The sequence below is a fragment of the Leptodactylus fuscus genome, chromosome 5, assembly GCF_031893055.1.
Source record: "Leptodactylus fuscus isolate aLepFus1 chromosome 5, aLepFus1.hap2, whole genome shotgun sequence".
In the NCBI taxonomy this organism is placed as follows: Eukaryota; Metazoa; Chordata; class Amphibia; order Anura; family Leptodactylidae; genus Leptodactylus; species Leptodactylus fuscus.
In genome coordinates this window covers 51,556,634-51,570,789 of record NC_134269.1, presented here as the reverse complement: position 1 = coordinate 51,570,789, position 14,156 = coordinate 51,556,634, and the positions used below count along the sequence as shown (strand labels likewise).

The following is a 14,156-nucleotide window of genomic DNA, read 5'->3' as shown; positions in this document are numbered from 1 at the left end:
TTCTTTATTGAACTCGGTGTCACTTCAAGTGTCCGCTGATGACTTCAGCAGTTCTTAAACCCATCAGCCATTATTGTTTACAGCAGCAGGAAGCAAAAGGCTTCACGTCCTTAATGAAAAAGGACAAAAACCATCCACATCATGGAAAACATTACACAGGTTAAATGGCCTGACAGGACGGAGGCCTTGACGTTGTGCCACTCACCTTGGTCATTTGGAATATCACTAAATTTACTACAGAATACAGAGGTACTCGGGCTGAGGGTGTCAATTGTCACAACGTCCTTGTTAGCGCTTATAATACCTAGAGCTCCAAAAAGATAGTGACAGTATATTTTATATACTCTACTGAGAACATATAGTCAACCTTAGCTTTCTGCCCCAAGATCCATTGCCACAGTAGAAATCATATTTATATGGATGTATATTACTGCCACATAGGCTTAGAGCAGGGGTGCCCAATACGTCGATCGCAAAGGACGTATGGGTCGATCGCGGGATGCAGGGATCCCCGGTGTCTGCTTGCTCACAGTGCAGGCTGAGAGTCATCTCCGGACACTGGCAGGCGGGGCTGCTGCAGCCTCAGCCTGCCAGTGTCCAGAGATAACTCTCAGCCTGCGCTGTGAACAGACACCGGGGATCCCTGGGTGGCCACAGAACACTGTCTCCTGCTCTCACGATCTGTTCGGCCCCGCCCACATGCCCGCCCTGCCCACAGAAACGCCCCATCCCACCCATAAGCCCGCCTGGTCCCGCCCATAGGCCCGCCCCACCCCCGCCCTAGTAGATCTTTTGCTTTGGTCAGCTAACAAAGTAGCTCATACACTGAAAAAGTGTGAGCACCCCTGGCTTAGAGTATATACCAGACCTGGGCAATGTGTGGCCCGGCCCTCTGACTACTTCTGTCCGGCCCGCATCGCTAGTGGAAGGTTTTTCAAGGACCTGTGATGATGTCATCACAGCCTATCACCAGGATAGGCTATGACTCGTTAGTGGGTGGAGCCACACGGGACGACATTAAACTAGGGGGCAGATGGAGGAGCATATTAAACCATAGAGGAAGCTAGATGGGGACATGTCTGCCTATAGTTGCCCCCAGTTTAATGTCCCCCTCTAGCTGCCCCAGGTTAATGTCCCCTCTAGTTTATACTGGGGTACCAGGAGAGGGACTTAATACTGTGGGACATTTGGAGGAAAACGTTATAATGTGGGGGTGTATAATGTTAGGGTGACTGTAGGAGGATTTTACTTTGTGGGGAACATGGAAAAACGATTGAGAATGGGCAGAGTCAGCAGAGAAGTGGGTGGAGCAAATTTTGCCGCGACGCGCATGGCCCTCTAGAACCGTTACAATTTCTCATGTGGCCCCATGGGAAAATTAATTGCCAATCCCTGGTATATACACACAGAGACATTTCACCAAGGATGTTGTTATGCATCAGTGTACAAAACCATAGGTCCACCACTATTATTTTTCACTTACATAGACCGCTCATTATATACCTATCATAATTATGGCATTATTTACTCATTATTACTATAACTCAATACCAGGGCTATGGAGCTGGTAGGCCAAAGCAATGACTCTGCCATGGTCAGTATGAAGCTGTAAATTTCCTTTAAGGCTGGGTTAACATTTGCACTGTGTGACCATTCAGGAATACCGTCCCCCATTCCGCTAAAAAAATGCGGAAAGAAAAGTCCTGCAATCCCATTATGGAAAGCCAGTGAATGATTTCCTATGAAAGCGAATATATAAGCAACAATGTAATTATTTATGTAATATTAATAAGCTTATAATAGAATTAAAATAATTATTAATTTTATTTTGAAGCCAGTCAGTAACATTTTTGCAACTCCGGCTCCACTCCACGACTCTGACTCCACAGCCCTGTTTACTATAACCCTATAGTACTGCTGGGTATACTGTCCATGGTGAGCTCCATGCTGGAGAATAACTCCCATCCCATGTATGAAATCATGACAGAACTTGGTAATATTGTCAGTGACTGACTGTTTCACCCCAAGTGTGAGAAGATGCGCTATCGGAGATCCTTCCTCCCTACCACGGTCAGGCTACATAATCCACATCAGGCTAAGTGAAGATCACTCCGCACAGAGAACTAAACGATCCTCAAGTCTTTCTTTTCCTCTTAGTTGCTATGAGTCCTTATATCTTTTCTATCTGCTATTCTGAGCTGTATGTGTTCTTTCTTGTAATATATTACTGTATTTTATCCATGCCCCTGTAAGAGACTGAATTTCCCCAAGGTGGGACTATTAAAGGATTATCTTATCGTATCTGTTTTCTTTGTCATTTTGTTAGACATAAAGTCATCCTTGCAGAAATTTTTCATACGTAATTTTAGACAGACTCCAAACAGTTCCTCTGACACAGATGTCAATGTAACCTTAGATATTACTGCTAGAGATGAGCGAACAGTGTTCTATCGAACACATGTTCGATCGGATATCAGGGTGTTCGCCATGTTCGAATCGAATCGAACACCGCGTGGTAAAGTGCGCCAAAATTCGATTCCCCTCCCACCTTCCCTGGCGCCTTTTTTGCACCAATAACAGCGCAGGGGAGGTGGGACAGGAACTACGACACCGGGGGCATTGAAAAAAATTGGAAAAAGTCATTGGCTGCCGAAATCAGGTGACCTCCATTTTAGACGAATAGTGGATTTCAAATCCGGGTCATATGAGAATGTGAACTTTCTAACTATGAGACAGGGATAGCTGTACAGGCAGGGATAGCTAGGGATAACCTTTATTTAGGGGGGAATGTTATTAAAAATAACTTTTTGGGGCTCTATTGGGTGTGTAATTGTGATTTTTGTGAGATAAACTTTTTCCCATAGGGATGCATTGGCCAGCGCTGATTGGCCGAATTCCGTACTCTGGCCAATCAGTGCTGGCCAATGCATTCTATTAGCTTGATGAAGCAGAGTGTGCACAAGGGTTCAAGCGCACCCTCGGCTCTGATGTAGCAGAGCCGAGGCTGCACAAGGGTTCAAGCGCACCCTCGGCTCTGATGTAGGAGAGCCGAGGGTGCACTTGAACCCTTGTGCACCCTCGGCTCTGCTACATCAGAGCCGAGGGTGCGCTTGAACCCTTGTGCACACTCTGCTTCATCAAGCTAATAGAATGCATTGGCCAGCGCTGATTGGCCAATGCATTCTATTAGCCCGATGAAGTAGAGCTGAATGTGTGTGCTAAGCACACACATTCAGCTCTACTTCATCGGGCTAATAGAATGCATTGGCCAGCGCTGATTGGCCAGAGTACGGAATTCGGCCAATCAGCGCTGGCTCTGCTGGAGGAGGCGGAGTCTAAGATCGCTCCACACCAGTCTCCATTCAGGTCCGACCTTAGACTCCGCCTCCTCCAGCAGAGCCAGCGCTGATTGGCCGAATTCCGTACTCTGGCCAATCAGCACTGGCTAATGCATTGTATTGGCGTGATGAAGCAGTGCTGAATGTGTGTGCTTAGCACACACATTCAGCTCTACTTCATCGGGCTAATAGAATGCATTGGCCAGCGCTGATTGGCCAGAGTACGGAATTCGGCCAATCAGCGCTGGCTCTGCTGGAGGAGGCGGAGTCTAAGATCGCTCCACACCAGTCTCCATTCAGGTCCGACCTTAGACTCCGCCTCCTCCAGCAGAGCCAGCGCTGATTGGCCGAATTCCGTACTCTGGCCAATCAGCACTGGCTAATGCATTGTATTGGCGTGATGAAGCAGTGCTGAATGTGTGTGCTTAGCACACACATTCAGCTCTACTTCATCGGGCTAATAGAATGCATTGGCCAGCGCTGATTGGCCAGAGTACGGAATTCGGCCAATCAGCGCTGGCTCTGCTGGAGGAGGCGGAGTCTAAGATCGCTTCACACCAGTCTCCATTCAGGTCCGACCTTAGACTCCGCCTCCTCCAGCAGAGCCAGCGCTGATTGGCCGAATTCCGTACTCTGGCCAATCAGCACTGGCTAATGCATTGTATTGGCGTGATGAAGCAGTGCTGAATGTGTGTGCTTAGCACACACATTCAGCTCTACTTCATCGGGCTAATAGAATGCATTGGCCAATCAGCGCTGGCCAATGCATTCTATTAGCGTGAACTGAGTTTGCACAGGGGTTCTAGTGCACCCTCGGCTCTGCTACATCAGATTGCTACATCTGATGTAGCAGTGCCGAGTGTGCATCAGATGTGTAGTTGAGCAAAACTGACTCAGCACTGCTAAGTCTCTGCATTCGCATAGGAATGCATTGGCCAGCCTTCGGCCAATCAGCGCTGGCTCTTCCGGAGGAGGCGGAGTCTAAGGTCGGACCTGAATGGAGACTGGTGTGGAGCGATCTTAGACTCCGCCTCCTCCAGCAGAGCCAGCGCTGATTGGTCGAGTTCCGTACTCTGGCCAATCAGCACTGGCCAATGCATTTCTATGGGGAAAAGTTAGCTTGCGAAAATCGCAAACTGACAGGGATTTCCATGAAATAAAGTGACTTTTATGCCCCCAGACATGCTTCCCCTGCTGTCCCAGTGTCATTCCAGGGTGTTGGTATCATTTCCTGGGGTGTCATAGTGGACTTGGTGACCCTCCAGACACGAATTTGGGTTTCCCCCTTAACGAGTTTATGTTCCCCATAGACTATAATGGGGTTCGAAACCCATTCGAACACTCGAACAGTGAGCAGCTGTTCGAATCGAATTTCGAACCTCGAACATTTTAGTGTTCGCTCATCTCTAATTACTGCGACAGTTCATTGCATATTTCCTGTTCTGGAGATTATGGCTTGTAGATTAGGGTATGGTATGACATGGTACATGAGTCAGGTGATGGCCATGTAGCCAAAGCTTTCATAGATGCGCACTGGGTAGCTTTGGCTGCTGCAGTGACTTTGCAGATGCATGCTACCGAGGTCACTTTGTAGTATGGGTCACAAACCAGGTTTATGGTGTAATGATTCTCATAAAGTAAGAGTCATTCATACCTAATGTCAATCAGGTATATACAATTCCTATTTTAGTTGTGAAAAACGGGAGCATTTTAGCCTGCTTTAGAAATCAAAAGCCCAATGGCATACACCATCTGATAGTTGCTGTCACCCTGAGCATTTATGTGCTTTGTTTATCCAGATCTGTTTAGCCATTCCAAAGATATAAACCCTTTTAGTGTTGTTGCAAGTTAGGGTATGATAGCCAAGTGGGTGGTAACACTATGATTACTTTAGAGATGGGGTTCTCTTTGTGTTTTATGTCATACAGTGTTACCACCCACTTGGTTAATATACTCTAATTTGCATCAACACTAAAAGGGCTTATATCTTTGGAATGGCTGATCAGTTTTGGATAAACAAAGCACATAAATGCTCAGGGTGACAGCACCTATCAGATGGTGTATGTCATTGGGCTTTTCAGACCTGGTCACAGGTTTTCTTTAACATATTAATCCTAGACCCCTTGAAACAGCACATAACTAAGCAGATTTTTGGGACACCTAGATGGCAGTCCATTTGGGAAATGTGAGTATATTGTTGTCAAAACTCGACAAAAAAAGTCAAAGTGGGAAATGTATCGTGAACATGTCTTATGCCACTTCCATTACACCAGAGTGGCATATCTACTGGTGATTCTTTTCATACTTTAGTGTCTATTCACATGGTGCTGAGGATCTGCAGCAACAATTGGTTTTGCATCTTTCAATACAATTTATGATAAAAACCTAGTTTTTGTTCTGCAGTTCTTGACCAATCGCACTGTCTGAAAACACCCTTTAGGCTTTGCCAGTACAAAACAATAGACCATTTTAGCTGATGAAGTCAGAAATATGACCACTAGGTGGCTGCAGTGAGTTGCTGACTGTACCTCTCTCCTGTGTATCCTGCTGCACACTGACACCTTCCTGTCACAGGGTCACACTGCCCCCCATTGTGACATTGGCATTCATTGCTGCAGTTCACTCCATATCTTCCTGAAGGACATGGCTGAGCACAGACAGAACCCTACAAGAAAACACAAGAGGATTGTCTCAGACCGGTCCTGCATATGCTATGCAATGCTTTGAGGCTGAGAGTCAGACTTCCTACCGTCCACCCTGCTGGGCATGAACACTCCCCAGTCACATGGTGACATACACCCCCATTCTGGCAAGGGCAGCGTAGTTCACATAACGCACCGTGACTTCCAGGTGGGCACAGCTCTTCACAACTAGTATGGAGATAGATAAAAATAAATATCTATGACACAAACTGGACATATCCTTTAAATGTGTAGTCTGCTATAGTCCTGTACACTAATAAAAGAGAATAATAGGAAAGCAGGAGGTACATGTACTCACAAAGCTCCAGTGTATCCGGGAGCACAGTGGCACTCGCCAGTTCTGTGGTCGCATGTTGCTCCATTTTGGCACTGGCACCTCAGCTGGCAGGCCTTGCCGTAAGTCCCAGGGTCACACCAGTCTTCACACCGCCATCCTCTATACCCTTCAGAGCACACACAGGCTCCAGTTATAGGATTACAGAGCGCCTCATTCTGACACTGGCAGCGGTTACTGCAGTGTGGCCCCCAATGTTCACTGTCACAACCTGTGGGAGAGGAATATAGCAAAACTACAATGGATTAATACCACCGAAGTGATAAGATGTATATATTATATCAGCATGTAAATTACAATGGATTGGACAATACTCAGAATTTAAATAATTATAAATAATTATATATGTGTTCCATATAGTTATATTTAAGAAAATTTTATATATATATATATATATATATATATATATATATATATATATATATAAAATATATGTCTTCTATTGATGTATTCCACTATATATGCTACACAATGGAGGTATACAGTAAAGCCTCTCCTAAAGACCACCTCTTTAAGAAGACCAACACCTTATCCAAAAAATACGGCTGGTGACAGATTTTCAGGTTCACCATATATTATATATAGGGGTTATCTTCCATTTGAAAAGACCACCCCCAGAAGACAACATTTCACTGCAAAAAGGTTTCACTGCATGATGGGGATTACAATATTGCCACAAAGACAACAAAATAAATATACATATTTAATAACAATGTTTCATATTGTAATCTTCCCTTTCCCCTGAAATCAATAGAATATATAAAGTATACAAAACACTTCAATAAACAGAGATTATCTCCTATGTATCACAGCATCATAAGATTGCAAAAAAAATGCAGAGCAGTCTGAATACAGCATGTGATAGAGCAGAATTATATATAGTATTGTGAGCAAAGATTCTGTATAAGCTGCCACTTCTAGTCTATCTATCTAGTCAGCCATGGGAGTTATCCAGCAGCTGGCTCTCTATGCACAGTCATACATGGAGGGCTCTCAGTCACTATATAGGGACACTCGCTGGACTAGATGACTAGTTCTAAGCATAGAATGAGCAGAAAATTCAATGGAGAAATGACACTGAATTCCACTATATATCAATCTGCTCAGGTCTTCCTGCTCTAGAACCTCGTGTCTACAGATTGCATTGCATTTTTCCTCTAACAGGTACCCTTTAAATCAGGGTCTCAAACTCAATTTACCCAGGGGGCCGCTGGAAGTAGAGTCTGGGTGAGCCTGGGCTGCACCAGGTTTTCTACAAGTTATGTGCGCAGCAAATTTAGCTCCGCCCACTTTTATGTTGACTCCACCCATTCTCATTCATTTTTCATGTGTCCCCACACAGTACAATCCTCCTACAGTCACCCGTACATTATATGTCCCCACATTATAATGTTCCCTTCCAACTGCCCCACAGTATTAAGTCCCTCTCCTGGTGCCCCAGTTTAAACTGGGGGAAACTACAGGGGACACGAAACTGGGGCAGCTGGAGGGGGACATTAAACAGTGGGGGTAGTTGGAGGGGGACAATAAATTAATGGCAGCTGAAGTGGGACATTAAACTGGTGGCAACTAGAGGGGAACATTAAACTCGGGCATCTAGTAGCAGACATTAAACCGTAGGGGTAGCTGGATGTTGACATTCAACTGGGGGCAACTAGAGGTAGACAGGTCCCCCTACAGCTACTCCCACAGTTTACTGCCCCCTCCAGTTGTCCCCAGTTTCATATCCCCCTTCATCTGCCTCATTTTATGTCCCACCTCCATCTGCCCCCATTTTCATGCCCCCCTCATCTCCGCCCCCAGTTTCATGTTCCCCTTCCATCTGTGGCCCTAGTTTCAAGTACCCCCCTCCATCTCTGCCCCCAGTAAAACGTTCCTCTTCCATCTCTGCCCTTAAGTTACTGAGAGACACACACACACACACACACACACACTCTCCACCCTGCATCTCACATCCCCTCTCCCCTCTCAGTAACTTTAGATGGCACATCCCTTCATCTTCTGGCCGGAGCTGCGACACTAAGACACACCTCCCTTGTCCCGGGATGTCTGATGTCGCACACAGGTCCTTCAGTTTACAGTAGTACAAGATTTCCATCGATCACCCATCGCTTTTATCGCTGTTATAAGAGCGGGGGGTGATCGGAGGAAAGTTTGTTAAGTACAATACTAAAGGGACATGCAGGGAGCTGCGCGGGACAGGAGTATCAAAGCGGGACTTTCCTGCTAAATGCGGAACAGTTGGGAGCTATGTATTGAGGTGGGGGCTGCAAACTATTGTCCCGAGGGCCGCAAGTTAGAGATCCCTGCTTTAAATAGTAACCCATAGGACACCTCATCTGATGCTCTGTTTTAGTAACTACTTGGATTCCCTCACCCTTTGTTAGGTCTAGGCTGTGGTACATTTTGATGGAAAACATTACTGTTGCCAGATACTTAATCTTGAGTAAATTTTACTCTGCTCTGTTGACATAATGAATATTGCTCATTTTCATGGGATCTGCCCGTCCCAACGTCTGTACAGATTGTACGATGGGCCTCTGACCTCTCCCTTATCCCTTGCCAGAAATACTGTACCATATGATCTAGTCCTGACTGATCAGAATGCATAGAACCTTCTGAACAAGCTAATGGGCAGATGTAAGGCCCCAAGAGATTATTTGCACACAAGGTTTTTCTTTTAGGTTTTTGAAGCAGATTTTGACTCATTTTTAGGCTAAGGCCCCACGTTGCGGAAACGCAGCTTTTTTGTTTTAGATTTTGTTTTTGTTTTTTTTTTAGCCAAAATCAAGAATGGCTGCAAAAGAAATGGGGAATATATAGGAAGTTCTTACACTTCTCCCTTTTGCTCAATCCACTCTTGGTTTTGGCTCAAAAAAAATGCAGCAAAATCTGCAGCACAAAAAGCTGCATTTCCGCAACGTGGGGCTTTAGCCTCAGGCCCATGCACAATGTGATAGAAACGCAGCATTTTTTTTTTTTTGCAGATTTTGCTGCAGCTTTTTTGAGCCAAAGTCAGAAGTGGACTCCTGACTTTGGTTAAAAAACTGCAGCAAAATCTGCGACAAAAAAACGCTATTTCCATAGGGCCTTAGCTGTAAGCAGTTTTTGAACAAATTTTCTGAATCAGTTTTTTCAGAGTTTTTTTTCTAGCACACAAGGATCTGTTTCCTAAAACCTCTATTCATTTATTTTTTCCCAAAAAACTCAACAGAAACCTCTGCAAACGTTTTTGAAAATACAGCTTTTAGCCAAAATCCCAATCACTTTGTAGGTAATGTCAAACCTAGCGCTTTCGCAGCGTGAGGCCCCGGCCTCAGAGTTCTTTTTTTTCTGTGTTTCTCTGGAAGTTTCAGGTGGAATCCACCTGAAGACAGGGCAGGACGCTTCTTTTTTTTCTGCTAGCAGATAAAATCTACCACTTTCTCCCATTAAAATGAATGGGAAGCAGATTTTTTTTTTTAAAAGCAGAAGTAGATTCATCTGGAGAGGAATTTTAGGCGGTCTTTCCAAATTCCAGAATGTGGTGCTTGCAGTGTAAACCCAAAGCAGAGCTTTCAGATTGGCCTCAAATACAACCTCACGTTCTTTGGCTGAATGAACCAAGGAATCAATGGCAAAATCGAACAGGACATTTCTTGCTGCCTTCTACTGAAAAATTCAGAGGCAGATTTCGGATGGAATTTGGAGTTGATCGGTAGGCCAAATCCACTTCAAAATCTGCCCCCCAAATCCTCCATGTGAATGGCCCCTTATTGTGACTGGTTGACTAGCACTACACCGTACGCCTTGATATACAGTCAGATTCTGCCTCCAAGGTGATTTCAAATACACAATTGACAGGGAGTATATTATAATCTTCCATAAAACATGAGACTACATAATGGGTAGCTGAGCTATTACATGAATAAGTGATTGACTCATTAGGAGCTTTATATTAGGATATAATCTAGATATATAACATAACTAATGGCCTGAATATTTATAGGTTATAGCAAATAAACAAAGTCCAGTGATAAAATATCCATTCTATATCATCACTGTCTCCAATAGAAGTTGAGTGGGAGGAATATGGGAGATTGTGTAGACAGCGGGAGACGTCCCGGAGACCCATAATTAATCATGTTATTCTATGTTTTGCACTGTCCATTCATTATTCATTGTATTTTTAAGAATATTTTACTTATTTATGGACAATAGTGGTTTCAAGAAACTCATTTATTAAAATGTGCTTCTAACTTTAACCTTCGTATATGAAATCTTGTAACATTTTACAAGAAACAATCTGCAGCAGGGTTGGGGATTTACCCCCATATTCCATTTCAGCTACAGCCATGCCATCTTCATAGACAAACATGGCAGTATAATGGGGTATAGGGATAACCTCAAATACTTTCTCAGTATCTTATGCCAGCTTACAAAGTTTCTTTCCATCTAGGACCCCCTTCCACCTTTATTAGAGCAAGCATCAAATCCCATCACAATGGGATTCATTCTGGAGGACACAGCATGTCTGTACGCCATTGAAAATTACATTGTACATGTGGTTCATTTATCTAAAACAGCTCATCATGGGGGATCTCAATGCCAAGGACCTTCCTTACTTTTGCAGTCCACTGAAAGACCCTCTTAACAAAGTTGCTCATTTTTGACCAAAATTAACAAGTTTTCCTCCTACCAATACTATTGTTCATTGTTATTGCAGAAGGTAGAAGTGCTTGTGTAGAGCAGAGGACCATCCACATGGAAATACCAAGGAAGTATGATGCTATCAAAAAATTGCTAAATCCAAAAGTAGTAGGACAACCAAAAAGAATTTGTTTCTCTTAGAAAAGTAAGGACAAATTGCAAGGAAGAATATAGCCTACTAGCCTCTGCCCACGACTCCAGCTGTGTTGTTGGCGTCGATGATCTGCCTATATTCAGCAAATCTTTGCCATCGCCTGCTCCAGCAGTTCTCAAGCTGTATTGCTGCTAAATTTGTTCCTCGTGCCATACCTGTGATTGTTCCGGCATCTCAGCAGCTGGCTGGGACGCTGTATAATGAGCGTTTTGTTGGTGTCGATTATCCGCCTAGTCTGGCATTTCAGCAGCTGTCAAGCTGTCCTGCTGCTGAACGCGTTCCTCACGTCGTGCCTGTGATTGTTCCAGCAGCTCACTAGGACGCCATATAATGAGTGTGTTGTTGGTATCGATGATCCACCTACTCCAGTGTTTCAGCAGCTCTCAAGCTGGCCTGCCGCTGAACTTGTTCCTCACACCGTGCCTGTGATTGTTCCGGCATCTCAGCAGCTTGCTGGGGCACCATATAACGAGTGTGTTGTTGGCGTTGAGGATCTGACTGCTCCGACGTTTCGGCTGCTCTAAAAGCTGCTTGACGCCTTGCTTGCTCAATCCTCCTGAGCTCCACTTGAGGAGAACTCTGTGACTTCTGGCTACCTTCATAGCCCTCGTTGTTTTAGAATTTTGCCACAAATTAGATTTTCTTTTTCCCAGCATGTTTAAAATTGGCAAACTACCAATTTGGATTAAAGGGGTTTTCCTATGTCAGTGTCTCAGCACTGGAGCAGATCAGATAATATACAAATGCTTGTACACAATGGACTCAGTGCTATGTGTGTGTTTATATAGAGAGATAATAGACTTGGCTTTGTCAGCAAAGTGCAATTAGCTGATTGTCCTGGTAGCAAGAGCAGTATAATATAGTATATGAACATAATTTCATAACAGTTGTGAAGCCATGTCATTTACCGGGATAAAAAGTAGCCTATGTGTTAATCCAGTTTTCAAACTATCTACGTGACAATTTTCATCCAAATCCGTTCTGCTGTTTCTGCGTGAAAGAGTAGCAAACACACAAACGTTCACATTTATAATATTAGTAGGACAAGTGGCACACAGATTATAAAGAGCCTACAAATGGCACACAGACTACAGAGTGCAGGCTGCTCGCAGGGGCAATGCAGGGAGATTAACTACTTAATGGCTGCCTTCATGTACGGTCAGCCCAGTCCTAGTGCTAGTCCACGCACTACATTGGAGAGTTGTTTAGTGCAGGAGCAGACTGACTATTTGGGCATGTCAAGGGGGACCTTAACTCAGAAACATATAACTTTATACGATACGCCTTAAACAGGGAGATAGACCGTCATTATTTTAGGCCGAGCTGTAGATTTCTGTCTGCCACCACTACGGTGTATGACACTCGCTTATCACCCAAATAGATTAGGGTCCCGGGTGATTCTCAGTCCACTCCTGATTTACAGGAGCACTGGCTATACCGTGGTGCTATACCCCATGGTGTCTAGCGCAGAGATTTTCAGCCTGTTGATGGATTTTCCATTTGAAGTGAATGGGACTGTAATGTGCATGAGCAATACAGTACTGCCCAGAGAAATGGAAAGCCTAAAGAACTATTCATTTTAATGGAAAATCTATCTAAAAGCCATAAGGAGTCATTTGAGAAATCAGTGGGGGCTCCAGCTCATAAACCCCCACCAATGACATCTTATGACGTATATAGCCATCACACATCTGAAGACATATTAGTAATAAACCTTCACTCTAAGGATAGGACAAAAAGTAGCTGCCGAATAAGGGTCAGTTTTACAATTTATAGGACACAATAGTCCTTTTTTATTCATTTCTTTTTCATTAACAAATGACTGATAGTACATTTACACTCAGCACTGGATCTTGACAAAAGCCCCGTCAGGTCATTTTCGTGACACAATGGGGTAAATGAGGCAGAAATAGTCACAGGATAATTATATTGAACACGGTCACCTAAAAGCGCAGAATCATTTCACATGTGTATCTGTGCCTATACAATGTCCAGCCTCATATCGCCTAACCATACTGGTACGAAGCAATGCCGAGGAAATACAACAATCGACATTGTAGGAAACACAATGTGTATTATGTGGATTTAAAGAACTTTCAGTATAATGTATGACGTCGTAACAGAAAGGAGAAAGAGGGGCTCATTTAGTAAATGACTGACAGCAAAGGATGGCAGACACACAATGCCTTGTACAGTGCCATAATATGTCCCACATGTCAACTCCCGTCACCTGGTTCTATGACTCTTATGTAGGCGCATATCTGATTGTGACCATATATATATCTGTGTATACTGTATACTGCATTGCGCTATTATTTAGGGCTATGAATAATACTATATTATTGATAGGGCTGCATTAATACATCAAAGAATAGTGAAAAGAGGTCATTGGTGTCTCCCGTTTTTACTCCCTTCAGGATTTTAAAAAATAGGTAAAAGTCCCTTTTATTTAAGTCTCTTAAATATTATAGGCAGTCTTTTCTCTAAGTCAGTCATACAGAACTGAATATGTATTAACAATACAGTACATTACAGCACAGTGTACAGAACGCCTGCTTTCAGCTCAGTAGACTGTGTAGTTCTAGTGCTCAGAGGCTCCCTGGAACATGTGATTTGTTGTTAAGTGTCGGGCCCCCATTGACCTGATACTCACGAACTACCCTTAGAAACAGAAAACCCCTTTAATGTCTGGATGTCAGATGATAGTAAAGGTGTTAGTGCCAGCAGGCTTGGAGATTTGGGGTGGTGAAAGGATTTATGTCAATGTGGTGGTGGAGAGCAGTGAAGAGATTGGTGTCAGATTTCCTGGTGGTCTATGGCAGTGAGGCAATAACACTCATGGTCTTGGTTAGTGAAGAGGTCATTGTCAAGATCCATAGTGGTCCATGGCAGTAAAAGGGTTCAGGTCAATGTAAGAGTGATGCTGAATATCTGGAATC

General features: G+C 43.9%; 2 protein-coding genes across 3 annotated transcripts in view; both read right to left on the bottom strand.

The window, feature by feature from the left end:
- The window catches only part of MEGF11 (multiple EGF like domains 11), a 324,148-nt gene that overhangs the window by 99,136 nt on the left and 210,856 nt on the right, over window positions 1-14,156 (bottom strand). The window contains exons 6-8 of one of the 2 annotated variants that reach the window (XM_075273141.1): window positions 6,339-6,609; window positions 6,088-6,208; window positions 5,867-6,003 (exon numbers count right to left, since the gene is read on the bottom strand). In XM_075273141.1, coding sequence (XP_075129242.1) covers window positions 5,867-6,003; window positions 6,088-6,208; window positions 6,339-6,609 — 529 coding nt within the window. The remainder of the gene's footprint in view (window positions 1-5,866; window positions 6,004-6,087; window positions 6,209-6,338; window positions 6,610-14,156) is intronic. The other variant, XM_075273142.1, reaches the window with a different exon arrangement.
- The window catches only part of LOC142202847 (mitochondrial import receptor subunit TOM20 homolog), a 331,267-nt gene that overhangs the window by 171,830 nt on the left and 145,281 nt on the right, over window positions 1-14,156 (bottom strand). The window lies entirely within an intron of this gene.